The following is a 24575-nucleotide window of genomic DNA, read 5'->3' on the forward strand; positions in this document are numbered from 1 at the left end:
ATGAATGTTTATGAAAGCAAACTGGAACAACTCACATGTCATTTATACATACAATGGATAAATGAGTAATGGATTTTCATTTTGGAATACTACACAGTGGTAAATAGAAATGAACCAGAATATTCATGCAGCCACATGGGTGAATCTCTAAGATAATAATGTAGCACCAAACAGTACCTTACAGATGAATGGTACAATTTCACTTACAGGCTTTCAAAAGCAGGCATGATGGCTTAACATATTGTGTAGGGATAGCTTTTATGTGGCAAAATGGTCAAGAACAGAAGGGAGCAGCGCATACAGCCTTCAGGATAGTGGTTCACCCTAGTGGAGGTGGGCACCAGTAGTGAGAAGGAGGATGAACTTAGTGGGGGACACATGGGACCTCAGTGGTATAGGTCATGTTCCAGGTGGTTACGTGTTCATTTTCTTTTCATTTTATTGTTATTCTTTCAATAGTACTGACATGGTATGTATGTTACTCTTGTAAGAGCTATGTTTCAAGTCTATTCCCAATGAGTGCTTGAATCTACATTAGTAGCAAAGTAACTATGTCATGCCTCTTTCACTTGGTGCTTTGTTTTCCCCTAACTTGTTGACATCCTTATAGGGCATAGACGAGGGTCCTGAGGGGCTGAAGCTCATTTCTGACATCATCCGAGAGAAGATGGGCATTGACGTCAGCGTGCTCATGGGAGCCAACATTGCCAGTGAGGTGGCTGCAGAGAAGTTCTGTGAGACCACCATTGGTGAGGCTGGCTGTGGGGGGAGTCTTGAGAGCCTGGGCATTCATTGTTTTACAACGTACATTGCTGATTTCTGGTATTTTCTGTAGTGGAATCTTCCTCAATGGCTATTCAGTGAGGTGGGGATTTAATGTAAGGAGGTCATTCTGTGGAACTGAAGTGTTTCAGCAGCCTTCAGAATGAAAGTCAAGGCCAGGGGACCATTTTGACATACTATGAGCCTATAATGAATTAGCAAGGTTAAACACAAAAATGGAAAGTTGCTTATACTGAGAAGCAGGTGATTATGGGGCTGTGCTGGCTTTAGAAAGCCCAGGGTTTGTTTTTTTTTTAAACTCACAAATGCCAGTATCTGGATCTTCACTGGATCCCAGTGTAATCTAAAAATTGGTGGGAATGTGCTTGCTTTGGCAGCACATATTACTAAATATTGGGACAATAAAAATTGGTGGGAATGATCCCTATTTTCAGATGAATAATCTAAAACTCAGTAAATTACCTGCCCCAAGGTCATTTAGCCAATATAGAACCCAGGCATGAACTTGGCCATCCTGGTTCCTAAATTAGAAAGCTCTTTCAATTCTTATACAATATCGGTGTTGTGAAGATTTCCACTTCTTTCAAAAGGGCCTTTGGAATTCTCATGTGCCTGTGTACCATATTAAAAGACTGATAAAAAAGTAATATCGCTATATTTGCAGATGCTTTGCAAAAGCTTAAATTTATTTCCACTCCAGAACTTACTTCCACCCTTGCCAAACATACCAGCAATGTGAATGATTTCTCCTTGCAGCTTTGTAAAAGGAGAGCTCTGAGAGAGATCAGGCTCTCTTGAATAAGATAACATGTATGGGGGAAAGGTAACTCCTGATTCTTACACATGCCTGCAAGTTAGGACATTTTTACTTCTTTTGCTTTTCGCTTTTACTTTTAATTGCATAGGTATTGTGGAAAATAGGGATATCAAAACCATTTCTTATTGTTTCATTTAATTTCCATTATTTTTTTCTATGAGTGCAAACTATTTATATTTAAGTTATGTACTGTTTTATAATTGCTTTATTTATCTGTTAATTTAAAAGATCTTATTTACTTATTTGACAGAGAGAAAGAGCACAAGCGGTGGGGCTTGGAGGCAGGCAGAGGGAGAAGCAGGCTCCTTGCTGAGCAGAGAGCCCAACATGGGGCTCGATCCCAGACATGAACCAAAGGCAGACACTTAACTGACTCAGTCACCCAGGCACCCCTATAATTGCTTTATTTACTTGATGTATAACAAACAACTTGCAAAGTCGGTCAACATAATGTTTTCATAGCTGGATAGTATTCCACCAACAATCCCATATATCTGGGCACTTGAAGCTTTTTTTTTTCTTTTGAGAAATAATATTTGGGGAGAATAGAGGTATCACAAATAATATCATGAAGAGGGACGCCTGAGTGGGTCAGCCGTTGAGCATCTGCTTTTGGCTCAGGGCATAATCCCAGAGTCCTGGGATGGAGTCCCACATTGGGCTACCTATGGGGAGCCTGCTTCTCCCTTTGCCTATATCTCTGCCTGTCTCTCTGTCTCTCATGAATAAATAAATAAAATCTTTTTAAAAAATAATAATATAATGAAAACAAAATATACTCAACTCAGGTTGATATTTATAAAAATGATATATAGAGACATAGGTAAGAAGATTCAAACAGTATGAGAAAGTGTGAAATTAGAACTAAGATTGTAATTTCTGGAGCTTGGGAGGATGGTGGAGCAGGAGGATCCCGAGCTCATGCCATCCCGTATTTACAATTAGATATCAGTCACATCCAAGTCAACAAACTAGAGAGTGATCCAAAGATGGACAGAACACTCCAAAGCTAAATAAAGAGAAGCAGCAGCATCTGGAAGGTTAGGAAGGTCAGAAAGGTAGAGGGAGGCTGCCTGTAGGCAGGAGGGTGCTGTGTACATGGAGATGACAGAGAAACAAGCCCTCAAACCCTCGAGCCCTTGCACCAGGGAGCTTACATGGGAACACTAGTCCCCATAATATTTGGCTTTAAGAACCAGAGGGGCTGAATTTTGTGAGTTTGTAAAACCAGAGGGACTTGGAACCTGGAACTTTGGAGATCAACTAACTTAGCACTGGGTGAGCCTAGAGGACAAGTGATGGCTGGGTTGCTGCTCTAATTTATTTATTTATTTTACAGATTTTATTTATTTATTCATGAGAGAGAGAGAGAGAGGCAGAGACATAGGCAGAGGGAGAAGCAGGCTTCCTGCAGGGAGCCCAATGCAGGACTCCATCCCAGGACTCTGGGATCATGCCCTGAGTCGAAGGCAGACACTCAATCACTGAGCTCAACAGGTGCCCCTGGGTCACTGCTCTTAAGGAGACAGCAGCCTGAGCAGAGAGGCAACATAAAAACAGCCATTTACACAATACTGGGGGCAAAAAGGAAACAGATCTGATCATATTAATTGTGAAGCATGTGAAGGACTTCTCTGAAAATGAGGGAATCAACAGGTACTATTTTCTGCCCCCAACCCCGAACATGAACACAGAGCCACCTGTGAAAAGCAAGGCTGCACAGACACTTACAGCCTATGCCCAGTGCTCAGGGCACATTTTATTAAAGCTGTGTGCATGCCCTGCCCAGCCACTGATTGTATAGCTGCCACTTCCCACAGTACCCAGCCATCAAATCACACCCAGCTCTATGCCCCCAGCCACTGTCTCGCACCATGCCCAGCCACCACATCAGGCCACATGCCCCCAGCCACCATTATGCACTGAGCCCAGCTACACCCAGCCATCATCCCACATTGTGCCCAGCTTTACACTCCCAGCCATCCCATGTGCAGCTCCCAGCCACAGTGGCACTTTGGGGGATCCGGCCTAGGACTAGAGGCCCAACATAAATATTGTGAACAACATCACCCTGTTCCCAAGTTCCTCAGTGGGTACTATCCCCTCAGAGCTGGCCTGCCTGGGTCTCACTAACACCACAGAGAGTAAGCACAGCCCACAACAGGCAGAGAATCAGTGAAGACAACTGCACTGAAAGGAAAAGTGACTCAGACATGTCAACAGAGTTAAGCAACACACAGAGGATGCTCTCCTGAAGTGCCAGGTTCTGGTGAACAGAGGACATGCACTGCAGGACCTCCTCTTCATAAAGCCATTACATTCAGGAGAAGATGACATAGCTGACTTTATTCACGCACAGAAACAGACACAGAGTGGCAGACAATGAGGAGGCAGAAGAATTAAATGAAAATGAAAGAACAGGACAAGACCATGGCCAGAGACCTAAGCAAAATAGATACAAGTAACTTGCCTGATAGAGAATCTAAAAAATTCATCATAAGGATACTTACTGGACTTGTGAAGAATGAAAGACACGAGCGAGATCCTTCATGCAGTGATAAGGAATAACATAGCAGAGATAAAGGGCCCAGTAAATGAAATGAGAAATGTGCTTGATGGAATGAGCAGCAGGATGGAAGAAGCATCGGAACAAATGAGTGACTTGGAAGACAGAATAATGGAAAATATTCAAGCTGAACAAAAGAGAAAAGAATTATGCAAAATGGGAATAGACTTAGGGAACTCAGTGACTCCATCAAATGTAATAATAATCTTATTACAGAAGTCTTAGAAGAAGAGAGAGAAAAGGGGGAAGAAAATTAAAAAAAAAAAAAAAGCTGAAAACTTCCATACTCTGGGGAAAGAAGCCTATCCAGATCCAGGAGGCACTGAGAATTCCAACCCAAATCAACAAAAGCAGGGGTGCCTAGGTGCCACAGTTGGTTAAGTATCCAACTCTTGGTTTCGGCTCAGGTTATGTGACCTCAGGGTCATCAGATTGAGCCCCACGTCTGGGTCTGCACTCAATGTGAAGTCTGCTTAAGATTCTCTGTCTCCTTTTCCATCTGCCCCTTTCATCGTCCACTCTCCTCTCTCTCTTTCTCTCTCTCTAAAATAAATAAATCTTTTAAAAAAATCAACAAGCAGACCCACACCAAGACATAATTAAATTTGCAAAATATGGTGATTTAAAAAATCTTAAAAGCAGCAAGATAAAAGAAATCAATAACTTACTAAGGAAAACCCATAAGGCAAGCAGGAGATTTTTCAACAGAAGGGAGTGGCATGATATATTCAAAGTGCTGAGTGGGAAAAATCTGTAGCCAAGAATACTCTATCCAGCAAGGCTGTCACTCAAAAGGAGAAATAGTTTCCCAGTCAAACAAAAACTAAAGGAGTTCATGACCACTAAGCCAGCCCTGCAAGAAATATTGAAGGAGACTCTTTGAGTAGAAAAGAGAGACCAAAAGTGAGAGTATAAAGGTAGGAAACACAAAAGCAGTAAAAATGAATATTTCTGTAAAAAATCAGTCAAGGAACTCATGAAAAGTTTTAAAGTATAACAACATACACCTAAAACGTAGGGAGGAGAAGAGGAAAGAATATGTTCAAACTTAAACAACCACCAACTTAATATAGACTGCTGTGTGAGTCAACATCCATAGCTCATTTGTGAGGCTATGTATAAACCAGATGGTAACCATATATCAAAACCCACTAATAAATATGCAAAGAATAAAGAGAAAGAAATCCAAATATATCAGTAAAGAAAATCAGCAAAACGTGAGATAAAAACAATAAATGAGAGAAAATCTTCAAAAACAACCACAAAACAAGTAATAAAATGGCAATAAATACATATCTATCAATAATTACTTTGAATGTAAATGGACTAAATGCTCTAATCAAAAGTCATAGGGTGTCAGAATGGATAAAAAAACAAGACCCATCTATATGCTGCCTACAAGAGACTCATTTTAGACTTAAAGACACTTGCAGATTGAAAGTGAAGGATTGGAGAACCATGTATCCTGCAAATGAATGTCAAAAAAAAAAAAAAAAAAGCTGGATTAGCAATACTTGTATTGGACAAAATAGACTTTATCTTTTTTAAAGATTTTATTTATTTATTCATGAGAGACACACAGAGAGAGAGGCAGAGACACAGGCAGAGAGAGAAGCAGGCTCCATGCAGGGAGCCTGATGTGGGACTTGATCCTGGGACTCCAGGATCACGCCCTGGGCTGAAGGCAGACACTCAACCACTGAGTCATCCAGGCATCCCAGAACAAAATAGACTTTAAAACAGACTGTAACAAGAGACAAAGAGGATGGTATATAATCATAAAGGGAACAAATCCAACAAGAAGATAAGGACAACTGTAAATATTTATGCCCCCAAATATATAAAACAGTAACAAACATAAAGGAACTAATTGACAGTAATACAATAACAGTAGGGGGACTTTAACACCCCCACTCATATCAATGGACAGATAATCTAAATGGAAAATCAACAAGGAAACAATGGGTTTGAATGAAACACAGGAATACATGTATTTAACAGATATATTCAGAACATTTCATCCTAAAACAGCAAAATACACATTCTTTTCAAGCGCACATGGAATGTTCTCCAGAATAGATCATGTATTATTAGCCCACAAAACAGGCTTCAGCAAATACAAGAAGATCAAAATCACAGCATGTACCTTTTCTGACAACAGTGCTGTGAAACTAGAAGTCAACCACAAGAAAAAAATCTGGAAAGACCACAACTACATAGAGGTTAAATAACATGCTACTAAAAAATGAATGGGTCAACCAGGAAATCAAGGAAGAAATTAAAAAACATATGGAAACAAATGAAAATGAAAACACAACAGTGCAAAACCTTTGGGATGCAGCAAAAGTGATTCTAAGAGGGAAATATATAGCAATACAGGCCTACCTCAAGAAGCAAGAAAAATCTCAAATAAACAACCTAACCTTATACCTAAAGGAGCTAGAAAAAGAACAACCAACAAAACCTAAAGCCAGCAAAAGGAAGGGAATAATAAAGATTAGAGCAGAAATAAATGATACAGAAACTAAAAAACCAATAGCATGGATCAATGAAACCAGGAGCCTGTGCTTTGAAAAAAAAATCAATAAAATTGATAAACTTCTAGCCAGACTTACCGAGAAAAAGTACAAAAGAGACAAATAAATTTACAAATGAGAGAGGACAAATAATAACCAACAGCACAGAAATAGAATTAGAAGAGAATATTATGAAAAACTATATGCCAACAACCTGGAGGAAATGTAAAAATTCCTAGAAACGTATAAACTATCAGAATTGAAACAAGAATAAGTAGAAAACTTGAGCAATAATCAGCAAAGAAATTAAGTCAGTAAATAACTTCCAATGAACAAAGGACCAGAACTAGATGATTTCACAGGTGAATCCTATCGAACATTTAAAGAAGAGTTAAGACCTATTCTTCTCAACCTATTCCAAGAAATAGAAAAGGAAGGAAAACTTCCAAATTCATTCTATAAGGCTAGTATTACCCTGATACCAAAACCAGATAAAGATACCATTTAAAAAGAGAACTACATCTTTAAAAAAAAAAAAAAAAAAAAAAAAGGGATCCCTGGGTGGCGCAGCGGTTTGGCGCCTGCCTTTGGCCCAGGGCGCGATCCTGGAGACCCGGGATCGAATCCCACGTCGGGCTCCCGGTGCATGGAGCCTGCTTCTCCCTCTGCCTGTGTCTCTGCCTCTCTCTCTCTCTCTGTGACTATCATGAATAAATAAATAAAATCTTTAAAAAAAAATAAAAAATAAAAAAAATAAAAAGAGAACTACAGGCCAAGTATCCCTGATGAACATAGATGCAAAAATTCTCAATAAAATGCTAGCAAACCAAATTCAACAATACATTAAACAAATTATTCACCACAATCAGGTGGGATTTATTCCTGGGTTGCAAGGACTGTTCAATATTTGCAAATCAATCAGTGTAATATTGCATCAATAAGAGGAAGGATAAGAACCATATGATCATTTCAATAGATGCAGAAAAAGCATTTGACCAAGTACAACATCCATGTGCGATAAAAACCCTCAACAGAGTAGCTTTAGAGGGAATGTACCTCAATATAATAAAGGCCATTTGTGAAAAACCCACAGTTAATATCATCCTCAATGGGGAAAAACTGAGTTTTTGATCGTGAACAAGACAAGGATGTCTGCTTCCACCACTGGAATTGTTATGCAACACAATCTGGAAGTCCAACCATAGCAGTCAGACAAAAAAGAAATAAAAGGCATCAAATCAAAAAGGGAGAAGTAAAACTTTTCACTATTCGCAAGATGACATGATACTACATAGAGATTACCCAGAAGACTCCACCAAAAAACTGCTAGAACTGGTAAATGAATTCAGTAAAGTTGTAGGATACAAAAACCAAATAATCCAATTGAAAAAATGAGAAGATTTGAAATCTGTTGGATTTCTATACACCAACAATAAGGAAATCGAGAAATTTGAAAGCAATTCCATTTATTATAATTGCTCTAAAAATAATAATAAATGGAAAAACATTCCATGCTCGTGGACTGGAAGAACAAATATTGTTAAAATGTCTGTACTGCTCAAAGCAATCTACATATTTAATGGAATCCCTATCCAAATACCAACATTTTTTATAGAAGTATAACAAAGTATCCTAAAATTTGTATGGAACCTCAAAAGATCCTGAATAGCTAAAACTATCTTGAAAAAGAAAAGCAAAGCTGGATGCATTTTAATTCTGGACTTCAAGTTATATTACAAAGCAGGAATAAAACAGTATGGTATTAATACAAAATAGACATGTAGATCAATGGAACAGAATAGAAAGTCCTGAAATAAACCCACAATTATATGGTCAATTAATCTTTGACAAATCAGGAAAGAATATCCAATGGGAAAAAGATATTCTCTTCAACAAACAATTTTGGGTAAACCTGAGAGCAATATGCAAAAGAATGAAACTGGACCGCTTTCTTACACCATACACACAAAAAAAATTGAACTAAAGACCTCTATATGTGAGACCTAAAATCATAAAAATCCTTTAGAAGAGAGCACAGGCAATAACTTATGTGACATTGGCCATAACAACTTCTTCCTAGATATGTATTCTGAGGCAAGGGAAACAAAAGGAAAAATAAACTATTGGAACTACATCAAAACAAAAAGCTTCTGCATAGTGAGGGAAACAATGAAAAAGGCAACCAGAATGGGAGGGGATATTTGCAAATAACATCAGATAAAGGGTTTGTATCCAAAATATATAAAGAGCTTATAGAACTCAACATCCAAAAACCAAATAATCCAATTGAAAAAAATGAGAAGATTTGAACAGACATTTTTCCAAAGAAGACATCCAGATGGCCAACAGACAGACCCAGGAAAAGATACTCAGTTATTACTTTCATTGGGGAAATGCAAATCAAAACTGTAATGAGCTATCACCTCACACCTGTCAGAATGGCTTAAATCAACAACATAAGAAACAACAAGTGGGAATGCAAACTGGTGCAGCCACTGCAGAAAACAAGAGGGAGGTTCCTCAAAAAGTTAAAAATAGGAGACACCTGGGTGGCTCAGTTCATTAAGTGTCTTGGTTTTGGCTCAGGTTATGATCTCAGGGTTGTGAGATTGAACCCCACATCTGGCTCCATGCTGAGCTGATGCGGTCTGCTTGAGATTCTTTACTCCCTCTGCTCCCTGCTCTCTCTCTAAAACAAATAAAATCTTTTAAAAAGTCAAAAATAGAACTACCTTACAATCCAGCAATCACACTACTGGGTATTTACCCCCCAAATATAAGAAAACTAATTCAAAGGGATACATGCACCCCTATGTTTATAGCGGCATTATTTACAATAGGCAAGATGTGGAAGCAGCCCAAGTATCCAGTGATGGATGAACGGATAAAGAAGATGTGGTGTATGCGTACAATGGAATCTTAGCCATAAAAAAGAGCAAAATCTTAACATTTTCAAAAACGTGGAGGGAACTAAAGAATGTAATGCTAAGTAAAATAAGTCAATTAGAGGAATAAATACCACATGATTTCAGTCATGTGGAATTTAAGAAACAAAAAACAAGCAAAGGGAAAAATAAGAGAGATCAAAAAACAGACTCTTACTATAGACTCTTACTATAGCTGCTGGTTACCAGAGGGGAGGTCGGTGGGGGGATGGGTAAATAGGTGGTGGGGATTAAGGAGGGCACTGATGATGAGTACTGAGTGTTGGTTGGAAGTGCTGAATCACTATATTGTATACCTGAAACTAAATAATCCTGACTGTATGTTAATTCACTGGAATTAAAAACTTTTTAAAAAGTTAAAAAAAATATATCCACAGAACTTCTTATAGGGTCTACTAAGAAAATGGAGATTCAGGGAGTCATAGTGACTTTCCCAAGATTATACAGCTGGTCATCAGTAGACGCAAGATTTGGAACGGGACTGACTCCAAGCTCATGCTCTTTCAATACCATATAATAGTGTCCTTTTTAGTTGGTTCCTAACTCGCCAGCGACTTGGGATCATTCCTATGAAGATAAAAGCTTATCTAATCTCTGTGCCCTCCTCTGGAGCCCCTCTTCATGGAAGGGGACTAGTTCTATTCACAAACAGATCCATGGAGACTCCAGAAAATCACAGGCTAGCAGAGCAAGGAAGGAACCTCTGGTGTCATTCAGAACATCCCCTGCTTTGCAGATGAAGAATGAGTTACACAAGATCACACGGGCAGAGGGGAATAGTCATGAATCTGTTCTCTACCTAACACTGCCTTACTGGAAGAAATCATGAACTTTGCGGGCTGATCTCATTAATTCGACAAATTGTTTAGCAAATTGGAGCCATTTATCTAAAATCATGAGATTAGTCAATTTTAGCCAAATACAGTCTGACGCAGTATGAAGTGGCCAAGGATGGGTCTGTTGTGCAAACATCCTCCACCCTCAATTACCAAATGGCCAGCACCTCACATTTATCGCAAGAAGCATTAAACTTCTTATGTGACTTATTTTCTATGCCAACATTTTGAACAGTAAGAAATAAGGGAAAAGGCAATCTGTTCTTGTCACAGGAATTTTTTTTAAAAGAATCTTTCTTTTTTTAATATTTTATTTATTCATGAGAGACACAGAGATAGAGAGAGGCAGAGACACAGGCAGAGGGAGAAGCAGGCTCCAAGCAGGGAGGCTGATGCGGGACTCGATCCTGGGTCTCCAGGATCATGCCCTGGGCTGAAGGCGGCGCTAAACCACTGAGCCACCCGGGCTGCCCAGGAATTGTTATATGAAAAAGAAAAACATCGTATTTTTACATCTGTTCTCCAGACTGAAAACATGGTGTTCCTCCACAATAACAATAGTATCCATTAAAAAAAAAAAAAAAGTTGTAATTTGCCTTCATCTTCCCAAAGGGAATCCCTGTTAGCAGTTTCTAAGTATCCTTCTAGGAAAAAGAAAAAAAAAATTATGTGTATACTAGTCTATATGGGTTATATTCTTTCACAGTTAATTCTTTTATCCATCTGTGATTTTAATGTAGCCTGTGAAATTATATAATTACTTCTATTTTAAAAAATTAATTAGTTGTTCCAACTGCATCCTATTTGCCAATAATAAATTGGCAATCAGTTGGAAATTGGCTGGTTGCCCTACTCATTTTGTAAGGCTGAGATACTATCTCCAATCCTTGATTGAAACCTGTGTCTACCTATAGATTTTGGCTAGAATTTTTATGTACCTCTCAGCCCTGTTCATTGTAGGAAAGCTTCTAGTTGGGTACATTAGGCTCTTTTGTTTTATAAAGATAGACAGATGCACAGAAATTCTGTCTCTCTCTGGCTTCTGTTTATCCAGTGGGTCCACTGCCTTCTCTGTGGATTGGATCACAGTTGGCAATAGAGACCTGAATTAAGTAAAACATTGGAAGATAAAGTACAAAGATGATATTTTCTAAATTGTCTTATATAACCTGAATTAAACCATGAGGAAATGACAAGCCCAAAGTAAAAGCTATGTTAAAACACCTGGCTTGCACTCTTCAAAAGTGCCAATGTCATGAAAGACAATGAAACGTTAGAGTGTCCCCGATTAAAGACAACTCCAGAGAGTGCCTGCAAAATGCAGTGGGATTCCTGGATTGTGGGAGGGAAGATTGCCATGAAAGACAGCATTGTACTCATTGGTGAGATTGGAATGTGAGTTGGATGTTAGATAATTGTACCAACATTAAATTTCTTGCATTTGATAATTGCACTGTGGTTAATCCTAATTGCTAATTCTTGATGACATTAGCGACCAACTTTTTCTTAATTATGGCAGATTCAGGAGTTTTAGCTTACTTGAATCTTCGGCAGAGGAAGAAGAAAAAAATAGCCTTGTTTTTCAGTATCTTGTAAAAATTCTCCCCAGCATGGTGAACTGTGGTGCCCCCTTGTGGTGAGAGTTCCCTTCATTCTCGAGAACTCTTCATTCCTCAAGAACTGGAGATTTTCACTGTCACCTCAGAAAAAATTTTCAAAGCCCATTATGTGTCCAGCATCTGCAAAGTGTCAAAGATACGTAAGCTCCTTTTGGAGCTTCCAAGTACACACATAAATATGGAATCACATACCAAAAGGAGGGTCTCGAAACCTATTACATAGGTTGATTATTTCTAAAACCTGGCGTGAAACAGAAGGGAGACTTTCCTGTCTCAGTTTTATATTCAGTTTGGGGCAGCCCTTCCCCACAGCTGTTGGGCATTACCTGCTCTGGACCAGATGGTCTGGGTCCCTGCTTGCCTCATCACTACTTACGACTGATAATCATAGTTAGTGCTTTCCTACCTGTGACTTAACATAATTTTTTTAAAGTACATGTGGGAAAAAGTGAGATGACATTAATCAAGCCCATCCCTCTGAGGGACAGTGTATAATTTGCAACCACAGAGGACCCAACAGACCCCACCCGTATCAGTGGCAGATGGAGAGCCAGCCCTCTTCTTCCTGCCTGTTTTGTCTGTCCGATTACCCACAGCAACAGCTCGTTTCTAGGTGCAGAGCTGGATTACAGTGACTTGAGCAAGGGGCTAGTCTGTGGGGTTCACAGTTTTTCGTGTTGTAGGCACTGAGCAGTAGCCCGCGGTGAGGGACACAGGAGAAAGACCGTAATGATGTCATAATGTGGAGGCTGGGGGCTAGTTTACCCAACCCAGGTGATGCAACAGTGTTGCACAGAATCACCCACATGGTCTGATGCACTGTTTAAAAAAGGAAGAGGACAGTTTGCTCAAACTGACACAGTTCTAATATTTGGAGAATTCAAGTAAATAATAGATAATAGCAATGCTTGTAGAATAGAGAATGTGTTTCTAAGTATTGGGCCTAGAGATTTTAAACTTTTTTTTTAAAGATGTTATTTATTTATTCATGAGAGACACAGAGAAAAAAAAGAGAGAGACACACAGAGAGAGAGAGAGGCAGAGACATAGGCAGAGGGAGAAGCAGGCTCCTCATGTGGAGCCCGATGCGGGACTTGATCCTAGGATGACACCTTGAGCCAAAGGCAGACGCTCAACCATGGAGCCACCCAGGTGCCCTGATTTTAAACATTTTATTATGGACAATTTCTTAAAACAAAAGGAGAGGTAGAACAGGGTCATGAACCCCATGCATCATGCATGACCATCATGCATCGTCCACTCTCCCCTGGGTTATTTTGACATTATATTACTTATGGGCATAATAATTGTTGACAATCATCTTTTTTCTTCATTGGAAGAAGACAGCTCTGTGATGTTTATTTGGGTTTGCCCCCTTCCCGCCCCGAGGAAGCGTAGCATAGAGAGTCAGAACATGGGCCTTGGAGCCAGAGCACCTGGGTTAGAATTGGGCTCGGTCTCCTACAAGTCCCTGTGACTCTGGGCAAGTGGGTAAACCTCTCCGGGTCGCCTGTCTGTAGATGGCCAAAGTCAGTCATAAGCATATGTCGGCTCTCCCCATTGTTATTCTTTTCTTTTTTTGAAAGATATTATTTATTCACGAGAGACACAGAGAGAGAGGGAGACACATAGGCAGAGGGAGAAGCAGGCTCCATGCAGGGAGCCCAATGCTGGACTCGATCCCAGGACCCTGGGATCATGACCTGAGCTAAAGGCAGACGCTCAATCACTGAGCCACCCAGCCGTCCCTCCCCATCATTATTCTATAGGACCTCCATGTGTGCTAATTGGCTGTCTTCACATCTGCTTCTTATTTAACCCTACAACAGTCCTGAGAGTGCCTGAATCTGGAGGAGGTGAAATCAGAGGTTTGCAAACTTGTCTGCAGGAGTCATAGTCATCTCAAAAGTTACTGACGCCTGTCTGCTCACCGTGGAGACTGATTTAATTGGTTTGGGATATGGCCCGGGCGTGGGTGTAATTAAAGATCCCCAGGTGATTGTAGTGACACGTGTGGGAACAAGCTTCGGGACCTAGAGGCAGCCAGAGCCCCAGTCAGCTCTCTGCCATCTCTTTGTGGCAACAGTGACTTGGGAGCCAGGACCGGGTTTATCATCTGATTTCCAGACCTAGTTCCACCCTACACCCTCACCAATCAGAGCAGATTTCGCACCAGGCTTTATGTGTAAAGTTTTGTGTTTTAGTTTTAATCCCAAGTACCTAAATAAAACAAGGAAAAATAAAAACACAGCATCCATCCCATTCTAGGTGCTGTCCAGGAGACATGGTGTAGCAGTGGCAGAAACAAGTATTTTTTTTTTTAAGATTTTATTTATTTATTAGAGACAGAGAGAGGCAGAGACACAGGCAGAGGGAGAAGCAGGATCCATGCAGGGAGCCCGACATGGGACTCGATCCGGGGTCTCCAGGATCATGCCCCAGGCTGAAGGCGGCGCTAAACTGCTAAGCCAACTGGGGCTGCCCAGAAACAAGTACTCTTTGAATGCATTTCCATCTTGCACTGATCAGTCAATGAAAATAAGTGATTGTAAAAAAAAGAAAGAAAGAAAAGAAGTGGTTGTATCGGTTCTCCATTGCCATAGATTCTAAATATCGATCACAGAATCTCAGTGGCAGACAAAATGAGCACAGCTAACACCTGTGGGTCGGCTGGTGGTGGGCTGCTCTTGGCTGGGGCCGCGAGGTTGGGTGGCTCCACTCCATGTGTCTCTCATCTTCCTGCTGGGCCCAATGGGCTAGCTAGGGAATGTTCTCACACTGAAGGCAGAGGTACAAGGAAACCAGCCCTACTTCGGTACGAGTGGACTGGAAGCATCACCTGCGCCTCGTCTGCTAATGTCCTATTGACCAAAGCAAATCAAATGACTGAGCAGCCCAAAGTTAAGGGGTGGGGAGGTATGCCCCATGTACTTTGAACTGAGTCCAAGTACTCGTGGTCAAGCCTAATATTAGTGGAAAGGAATGTACTCTCTTCCCATGGAAAGGACAGAGTGGGTGCTTTTGAACCTGAATCTGTTACAGATGTAAACATGGAAGTTGAATTCATAAGTGTTAAAGGTAGCAGAAGTTGCAACAGTTTTAGGTATTAAACATAGAAAAATACTTAGATGAAAGAGAATACATGTCCCCAGTAAAACACCAAGCAGCTATTTAAAATTATGTCGAAAATGTCATTGAAAATTATTCATGCCACAAAGTGGGGGAATATATATATGTATTATGCTCCCAAGTCTGAGAAAAACTATGTATATTCATATATCAGTAGGTTAAGAGATGTGTGCCAAATTGTTAACGATAGTCTGTGGTTAGAATTACAGAATATTTTTATTTCCTATTTCCACTCCTCTGAATTTTCGACATTTTCTATGATGAATATGCATTACTTATTGTAATCCGAAAAACATTTTAAACTGTTAGATGTGGAAATTAAGATTAGGCATTCTTACTAATTCCCTTTAATCTGTCAATAGGCAGCAAAATAATGGAGAATGGCCTTCTCTTCAAAGAACTTCTGCAGACTCCAAATTTTCGAATTACCGTGGTCGATGACGCAGACACTGTTGAACTTTGTGGTGCTCTTAAGGTAAAGTCGGCCTTGTTATTTCTGCTCAAGGAAGGAGCTCACCATGCCGCCAACTGTCCGCATTATCGAATCTAATCCTGATGACTGGGCTCTGTGTTCTGTGTTTGTCCTTCAGAGAAAAATAGTGAATTGAGAGCCTTGTGGATCACTTCCTGCTTTCGCCTAGCCTGTCCTGAGTGGCTGGAGTTCCTCTTCCATTCTGCTTCACTTTTATTTGTAAATCTGGGGGCGGGGTGGGGTGGGGGGAAGTGTGGTGTTTTGCTCTTTGGGAAATTGGCAGCTGTAATATTTTTAAAAGCATGGAGAATACCTTGATTTCAGGTAGAGTTTTACAGGGGAGCAAGGCATTCTCCCTGCCCACCCCCCCCACCCCCCCCCCCCCCCCCCGTGAATTCATATATTTCTCTTACATATCATCTTGAGTAGGGAAGGGGACTAACTCCCTCTGAATTATGCCACTCGTTTGGTTTCATGGCTTGGTTGATTGTTCTTTTTAAAAGAAAAATAGCCTGTTGCTGCCAAAGGCCTTTCTAAGAATAGTTTTAGCTTTGTCCATAAAGGGAAGTGGTCCAATTAAAGAAGCAGCTTCTATTGGCTAGTGGCTGGGAAGGGTAAAGGGAAGAGTTTCCACACGGGCTCCTGACCTGTTCCATTCTGCCTGTGGAAGTCTTGGTGGCCGGTCCCTCTCTAGCCTGACTCCTGGGAGACAGCCAGTTTGGGAGATGGGCTGCACTTTCTCCTCCTTCTCCCACTAGGATCAGCTGCTTGAGCTGCCTTCTCAAAAAAAAAAAAAAAAAAAAAAAAAAAAAAGCTTCAGTGTGAATGAATACCCCCCTTTGAGTCACTTTTGAGTCATTTCTTTTGTAGCAAAAGCCACTTTTCAGGAATTTGAACACCTCAGGAAGGAAGTCAGGCAATCTGGCATTTGCTTAGGCTTTGTCAGGTAAAAATTGCAAAGATTGAAAGCTAGCTGAAAAGACAGGAATCCAAAGAATGCCTTCCCGCTCTTTCTCTAAATTGTAGATACAGTGTTGTTTTTCCTCTCATCAGAATTTACATGCACTTTGTAGAATAGTATCGTGTGTGTTTGTGTGGTCACATGTTCCTGGACCATGAGGATTTTTAAGAATGAAAGCCAGTGAAAGACTGGGGCTCCCGGAGAGCACACACCTCTATTTCTGAATGTTTGTGTGGGGCATTCTTCACATTATGGGCAGGCCCTGTTACACAGTTTAGGCACTGGCTTTGGCTGTGCTTTGTTTATTTTTTTGGTTGAGATTTTTATGTGTTTTTAATAGTCCTTCATTAAACTAATGACCACTTGACAGCAGGAGCATCATGAACGCCTAATTGCTCAGCACCCGTCTGTGTTGTTCCAAAGCAGTTTTTAAGTGACTGGATATTTCTGGTGGTGGGTGGAGAAGCTGTGAGATCCTGCCCAGAACAAAGGGTGCTTGAGGGAGAAGAAAGCTTCTGGATGGAGGGTTCTGGAAAGGCTTCTACTAATGGGACCTCATGCTGGTCTTGTGTCTGAACTTAGACTTGCTTTTCATTTTTGTTGGCAGGAAGCCTGTAAGTGGATCTGTGCCTGCTACCAGGACAGAGGGTGGTTTCTGGGGGGCAGAGACTGATGGGGGTTGAGGAACATTTATCGTCCTTCCTCTGGCTGTCTTTGAAACAGGATCAGTTACCATCATTCCTGTCGGCTTGCATCAGAGCTGGGATTTTTGCCTTGCATCAGAGCTGGGATTTTTGAAAACCGAGAAACAGGCACTTTTGGCAGTAACTGAGTCTAACTGTTCCATCATACAGATAAGGAGACAGAGATCCAAAGAGATTAAATCACTCAAATGTAGCAAATATTGGCACAGTTGAAGTATGAACATGGGTTCCAAGAATCTTAGTCTGGTGTTCTTTGGTTACCATGTACAGCCTGATTTTTCTGATTTGGTCCAGTTGACTAAGATGAACCTCTCCCTTGTCAGAGGCTGCCAAAGCAAGGACAAATGAACATGCGTTTCTTTTATTACATAATTAATAGGTTTTTTTGTTTTTTTCTGATTATAAAAGTAGTGCACAATCATTGTGTTTCACCCAACAAAAGGATGTAAAGAAAGTAAAAGTCACCTATAATTCCTAAATCCTGATAAAACCATTGTTGATGGTTTTCATATACCTTCCAATCCTTTTAGTGAGGGTACATATATATATATATATATGGCCCCTTTTAAAAACAAAAACTGGATCTTACTGTTCAAGTAGTTTGACATGTTTTATTCTTTCACATTAAATTAACAGTCTTTAGTAATTTTCATTCTAGCAAAGAAATGTACATTCTTTTTTGAATGTATTCCAAAACAGGACATTTAAGTTACCAAAAAAAGAAAAAAGAAAAGAAAAGAAAAAGAAAGAACAGCTCGCTATAAGAATAAAACCAAAAAGAAAATTTAAGGTTTTATGCAAAATCATTTTGTAGCAGTACAGTTTTACTGCCTTTATAATGTCCTTTACTGGGCAGCCCAAGTGGCTCAGTGGTTTAGTGCCGCCTTCAGCCCAGGGCCTAATCCTCAAGTCCCGTGATCCAGTCCCACGTTGGGCTCCCTGCATGGGGCCTGCTTCTCCCTCTGTCTGTGTTTCTGCCTCTCTCTCTGTGTGTGTCTCTCACGAATTAATAAATAAAATCTTAAAAAAAAAAAAAAAAAAGAATGTCCTTTACTTCTAACCTGTATTAATCTCCAGTAAGGGAATATCTTTTTATTTTTGATTTTTTAAAAGATTTTATTTACTTGAGAGAGAGACACACAGATAGCAAGAGAGCGCATGAGTGGGGAAGAGAGGGAGAAACAGGCTTCCCACTGAGCAGGGAGCCTGACGTGGGGCTCGATCTCAGGGCCCTTTAATCACAACTGGAACTAAAGACAGATGATGCTCAACTGACTGAGCCATTCAAGCACCCTGGGAATATCTTTTTTATTTTTTTTAAGATTTTATGTATTTATTCATGAGAGAGGCAGAGAGACAGAGAGAGGCAGAGACACAGGCAGAGGGAGAAGCAGGCTCCATGCAGGGAGCCCGACGTGGGACTCAATCCTGGGTCTCCAGGATCACACCCTGGGCTGAAGGTGGCGTTAAACTGCTGAGCCACCTGGGCTGCCCAGGAATAACTTTTTAAAATATCAACTTTATTGGGCACATGGGTGGCTTAGTGGCTGAGTGCCTGCCTTTGGCTCAGGTCGTGATCCCAGGGTCCTGAGATCAAGTTCCTCATTGGGCTCCCCACAGGGAGCCTGCTTCTCTCTCTGCCTATGTCCCTGCCTCTCTCTTTGTGTCTCTCATGAATAAATAAATAAAATCTTTTTAAAAATAAAATAAAAATAAATATCTTTATTTAAGCATAATTCATGTATATAACCTGCATCCATTTAAAGTACCTATTATAGTGGGTTTTAAAAGTTGTGTACATGTGCCCTGAAAATCACCACCATAATATAGAACATTTCCATGATCCCCAAGCTATTCTTCATGTCCTTTTCACTCCTTACCCCAGCCAGGCAGCCACTGATCTGCTTTTGTACATTACAGTTTGTATTTTCTAGAACTTTCATAATGCAGTTGTACAGTATCTACTCTTTTACGTGTGGCTTCTTTCACTGAGGGTGTATCTTTGTTTTAATGTAAATTTTAAGTGGCACTTATAGAAAAGCACAAAAATCATAACTGTACAGCTCAAACTTATGTTATTTTTAACAGATGCTTTATCAGGATTAGGTTTCATTAACAGAGACCCAAAATAATAGTGGCTGAACACAGTAGAAGTTAATTTCTTTCTTATGTACAAATCCTAAATCCATGTGATAGCTTCATACCACAGAATTCTCAGGGAGCCAGGCTCATTCCTTGCTTGCAAGGGTAGGTCCTTGTCGTGTTCTAAAATGATGACCATAGTTCCAATGGTCACATCTGCCTCCCAGGCAATAGGGTGAAAAAAAAAGAAAGAATAAAGGGCATGTGATGGCTGTCCTTTAAGGCACATTCTGGGAAGTCACATTGTAATAATTTGGCTTCATCTCAATGGGCAGTACTTAATGGTGTGACTATACCTAGCTGCAAGGGACATTGGGAAATAGTTTTTTTTCCCTCCCTTGGTTAGCTATATACTTACATGAAAGTCAGGGACTCTATGACTCTGGAAGAAAGTAGATTGGGGATAAACCCATAATCGGTGGCACAGCCACATGACATTCCCTTATAGGGCTGTTCTATAGTGAGGTTAAGCCCCCTGATGTCAGGGCATGTAAGTTCCTTCCAGAGACTGAGATAAACCAAGCTGTGATACACAGCCTCATGCCTATGGCTAGCCAGGGCCACTGCTGGATCCTGACAGCCCTGTGGCTATTTGCATTGACATTCGAATTAATCAAAACTAAATAAAAAAATTAACAGTTCAGTTTCTGAGTCACAGTAACCCCATTTCAAAGACAGTTGCCACATGAGTCTTAAGTGAGTCTCAGGTGGCCAGTGACGACTCTGTTGCATGAGCAGATATAAAACATTTAGATCATGGGGCACCTGGGTGGCTCAGTGGTTGAGCATCTGCCTTCGGCTCAGGTCATGATCTCAGGGTCCTGGGATTGAGTCCCACATCAGGCTCCCTGCAGGAAGCCTGTTTCTCCATCTGCCTATGCCTTTGCCTCTCTGTATCTCTCATGAATAAATAAATAAAATCTTAAAACAAAACATTTAGATCATTGCAGAACCTTCTACTGGATATCACTGCTGAATCTAAGGCCTTCTCATTGGGGTGCCCAGCCTGGTGGGCTAATTGTGGGCTTGACCTCAGCCCTCCTTGAACCTCAGCCAGGCTGCCTTATGTGGAGCCCAACCTGCAAGCTGTACATGGTGCCCTCTGCAATCAGAGTTCTCCCTTAGGCCTAGAGCACCAGGAGCTGGCCTCCGGCAGAATCAGAGGGAGTGTTGCCCGTACAGCAGTGACCCATTGCCAGGCTTTCACTGGAAGCCTGCGTCCTGGGCAGTGAGAGTGTTTGTGTAACCTGCAGGTAGCCTGGGCTGCTTCTCCACTTTTACATTCTTTCCATGAGAGGCTAGAAGTGGAAGGAATGAAGTCCTATCCACCCCGCCCCGTTCAGAATTGCAAAGACAGCACCTCAGGGCAAGTGATTGCCTCTGAGCAGTGCCATAACCCAGGAAATGGGGAAGGGCTTAAGCACGTCTGTCTTCTGAAAATCATGGTATTTTTAGCTCCAGAATAGTTTAAAGCAGATTTAAATGCACAGTGGATAATGATAACTTTCACAGCTGAGCGATCTCAGAGGACATCTGCTCGGATGCTATTCAAACACAATCTGACTGGCTCAGTGTGTTTATTTTTCTTTTGACAGTGATAAGTGGTAGAGGGAGAGAGCGAGGGTTTCAAGATCCATCATAAGGCGATTAAACTGGATCCGTGCCCAGGGTTGTCTTGGAAGGGAGGAGTTTACCCGGCAGTGGCCTCCTACTTCTCTCCTCGCCTCTCCACCCCCGCCGTGGGGAGGTCAGCCATCTAGGGGAAACTAAGGTAGTCCTCACCTGTGTGCCCTCTGGTGAAGGGGTCACATAAAGGCCAAGAAGGTGGCTGCAGTCTCAGGCCATGAGTAGCCTCGTCTGCCTTTTCTCTGAGAGCAGTGACACGAAGGGTCAGGAGCATTGCTCTGGGGACACCTGGGTGGCTCAGTGGTTAAGCATCTGCTTTCAGCTCAGGTCATTATCCTGGGGTCCTGGGATCGAGTCCTGCATCGGGCTCCCCAAAGGGAGCCTGCTTCTCCCTCTGCCTGTGTCTCTGCCTCTCTCTGTGTCTCTCATGAATAAATAAATAAAATCTTAAAAAAAAAAAAAAGAAGAAGAAGCTCAGAGCTCAAGGCTCAGGGCTCAATCCACACAGCTCCTACTTGGATGCTCCCAGTGACTGAGAGCTCACTCCTTTACCTCCAAGCCCTTCTGGTTGGGTGAGGTCAGCTGATCCTGTTAGAAAGTTCTTATCTTAAACCCAAAGTGGCCCCTCTGTGCCTTTCATTTACTGATCTAGAGCAGCACAGTGTGATCTACCCCCCTGGAGAGAACTCTGGAGCCAGGTTGCCTCGTCCTGCAGGTATGCCACCTTGTGACCTTGGGCCAACTACTTACCCTGTGTGGGGGAGTTTCCTCACCTCTCCCTGAGCATGATCATAGGACCCATTTTGTAGGAATGTTGTGAAGATTAAATCAGGTAATAACAACTGGAAGCACGTAGAGCAGTTCAATAAAGTTAACCTATTTTCATTATTTCCCCCCATAAATCTGTTCTTCTCCTAAGCCGACCATCCTTATCTCCCAAGCCCACCTGCAGGCCAGAGAGGCACTCCCCTTGGACATCTGATGGCAGAGGGTTCAGGAAGGTCTCCGACCCTGTGGGGGAAGAGAGGTCGGGCCAAGTTTGCCATACCATGGGGAACAGAGTGGCCCTGTGGCTCCAAGCACTGGGACTGCCTCATTAACCAGCAAGGTATTCTCAGTAAGCTGCTCAACCTCCATGAGCCAGACTGGAGGCAAGGGACACATGTGCCAGGGCTGTCACCAGAATTCAGATGAGACTGTGTGTGCAGTGGACTCACTATAGGTACTTTATAATAATCCCTCCCTCTTCCTCTGGAAGGAAGTTGTTTTATCTCTCATTCAGTCTATAGACATGCACTGATGTTGGTTCGCTAAGTGACCTCCAGGAGGGGTCACGTTGTGAAGGGGACACAAGAGACAGTGCAGGAGGCATCAGAGAGCCATTTCACCAGTCTAACCGTTTGGATCCTAGGCCTTGGCTTGTTGACATGGTCATGCCAGTATAGCCATTCAGCGGGCTCACCTGACGGTTAGCCTGGTGGCCTCTGAACTCAGACCCCCTCCATGTCCCCAGGTGTCTTTTTGTCACCTCTGTACCATCCCACTGATCTGCAGGCTCAGGGCAGGTCACAGCGGTGCCGGCTTCTGGAAGAAATGCCACCACCCGAAAGGGCTTGAAAGACTTTTATCCAAGCCCTGAATGTTATCCCTGAGGCCCAGAATGCTCAGAGAGGTAGAGCAGTGGTTCTCGGGTCACACAGCAATGAGGCAGAGTGAGAAGCAGAGGCCAACCGGGTATCAAGGCACATCCTTTTGGTGTCTCCCATGGATCCCTTAGTCTGGCTGCTTTGCCAGGAGGGGTGTCTGGGTCTGTTTGGACACAGCCTTGGGTCTTCTTACCATCTCCGGCTCGTCTTTGCATGGGTGGTGAAGGGGGTTGTTTCGCCCCTCAGCCTCTCAGCGCTCCTTTCCCACTGCCTCTCCCCTCTCCCTTCACGGGAGGCTGCAGACCCTAAGAGTGCACCAAGCCAGGAGCTGCCCACTTCCTGCCTCAGGGAGCAGAGGCCGTGGTACTTGAGGATGGAGAGGTGCCATGGGGGGGCTGATGAAACCTGCAGTTTCCATTGCCTGTGTGGCAGGAAGGGGTTGGGAGGCTTTTGCAAGTACGGACAGAAGTTAGTACCTTAGGAAAACAAACATAGGCTCTCTGCTTGGGCTGTTAATGCAGAAGACCCAGTTCCTGGTCAGCTCCACCTACAGCTGTAGGAAGCCAGGTCTACGTGGAGTCTGGCCTTTGTAAGGGGAGAGTGAGTCACCTGGAAGCTACTTTGTTGGTCTGTTAGAACAGCGCATAACCTCCCTGGGAGACCATCTAGAGCACAGAAAGAGTGCAAATTCGTCTAAAACCCGCACGTGCTTATGCCAGCATTCTGATAATTTTTTAGAGAATTTTTTTTTTTTAACTTTTCCTTTTACATGTCATTAGCCTTGAGAAGAATAGCCAGCAATCAGAGAAAGCCGTGGGATTATTCCTGAGGAAGAGATCAAGATAGATTCTGGGAGCCATCCACTCCTATCCCCTGTTCTAGCCCTCTTCATTGGAAGAGAGGCTTCTGTTTTATTGGTGTATTGGAAGTAGACAAAAGCTTCAGCGGGGCTCAATGTTTTTTTTTTTTTTTTTTCCATCTGCAATGGCTTTGTGTCTTCAGTCTCCTGGTGAGGGATAGCTGTGTTTAAATGACCAGCTCTGTTTCTCTGGGTGAGCCTGGCCGCATCAATGCTATGCTTCATGTATTTTATTAGAAACTGCATATCAACCAGGGAAGACATTTTTCTCTCCAGTTTGTTCTGTTTTTAACCTCATCCCTCAGATTTCACAGGCCTGATGTTTTAAGAGATATTCTTTCATTAATTTAAAAAAAAAAAAAGCTTTGCTTTTGAGGAAAAGATGTGCTTATTTTCATTTCTTTCTTTTTTTTTTTTTTAAGATTTTATTTATTTGAGACAGGAGAGAGAGGGAGAGAGAGCATGAGCAGGGGAGGGGGCAGAGGGAGGAGCAGACTCCCTTCAGAGCAGGGAAGCCAGATGTGGAGCTCCACCCCAGGACCGCAGGATCATGACCTGAGCCCAAGGCAGAAGCTCAACCAACTGAGCCACCTAGGCGACCCTGATTTCCTATTTGTTACCAATTAGCTTCATATTTTAAGATCTCTACAGGCACAAATTCATAGGTAGTCACCAGGTATTATGGAAAAATGCTAGTATGGTTAGACAAAAGCAAAATATTTGCATTTTCCCTGGCATCAAGTGTTCTTGGTGAAGGAGCTTTGGTAAAGTGGAAAGGGCTAGGAACCCCAGGGACTTTACTGAAGTCCCAAGTGAATGGGTGCATGCAGGCATTACTTGTTTGGTTTTACGTAGGATTTGAGGCCCAGCTCAGACACCCCGTCCTTTCCTGCTTTGAAATGAAGCTTGTGGCTCCCACCACTCCTCAGCACACTCTTGCCCTTCTGTCTCTTG

The 24575-nt window shown here is 42.1% G+C and overlaps 1 protein-coding gene across 2 annotated transcripts in view; it reads left to right on the forward strand.

Annotated features, from left to right (window-relative positions):
- Positions 1 to 24575, forward strand: part of GPD1L (glycerol-3-phosphate dehydrogenase 1 like) — a 109652-nt gene that overhangs the window by 26058 nt on the left and 59019 nt on the right. For both annotated transcript variants that reach the window (XM_077865553.1, XM_077865552.1), the window contains exons 4-5: positions 611 to 749; positions 15574 to 15686. In XM_077865553.1, the coding sequence (XP_077721679.1) occupies positions 611 to 749; positions 15574 to 15686 (252 nt within the window). The remainder of the gene's footprint in view (positions 1 to 610; positions 750 to 15573; positions 15687 to 24575) is intronic.

The sequence above is a fragment of the Canis aureus genome, chromosome 22, assembly GCF_053574225.1.
Source record: "Canis aureus isolate CA01 chromosome 22, VMU_Caureus_v.1.0, whole genome shotgun sequence".
Taxonomy (NCBI): Eukaryota; Metazoa; Chordata; class Mammalia; order Carnivora; family Canidae; genus Canis; species Canis aureus.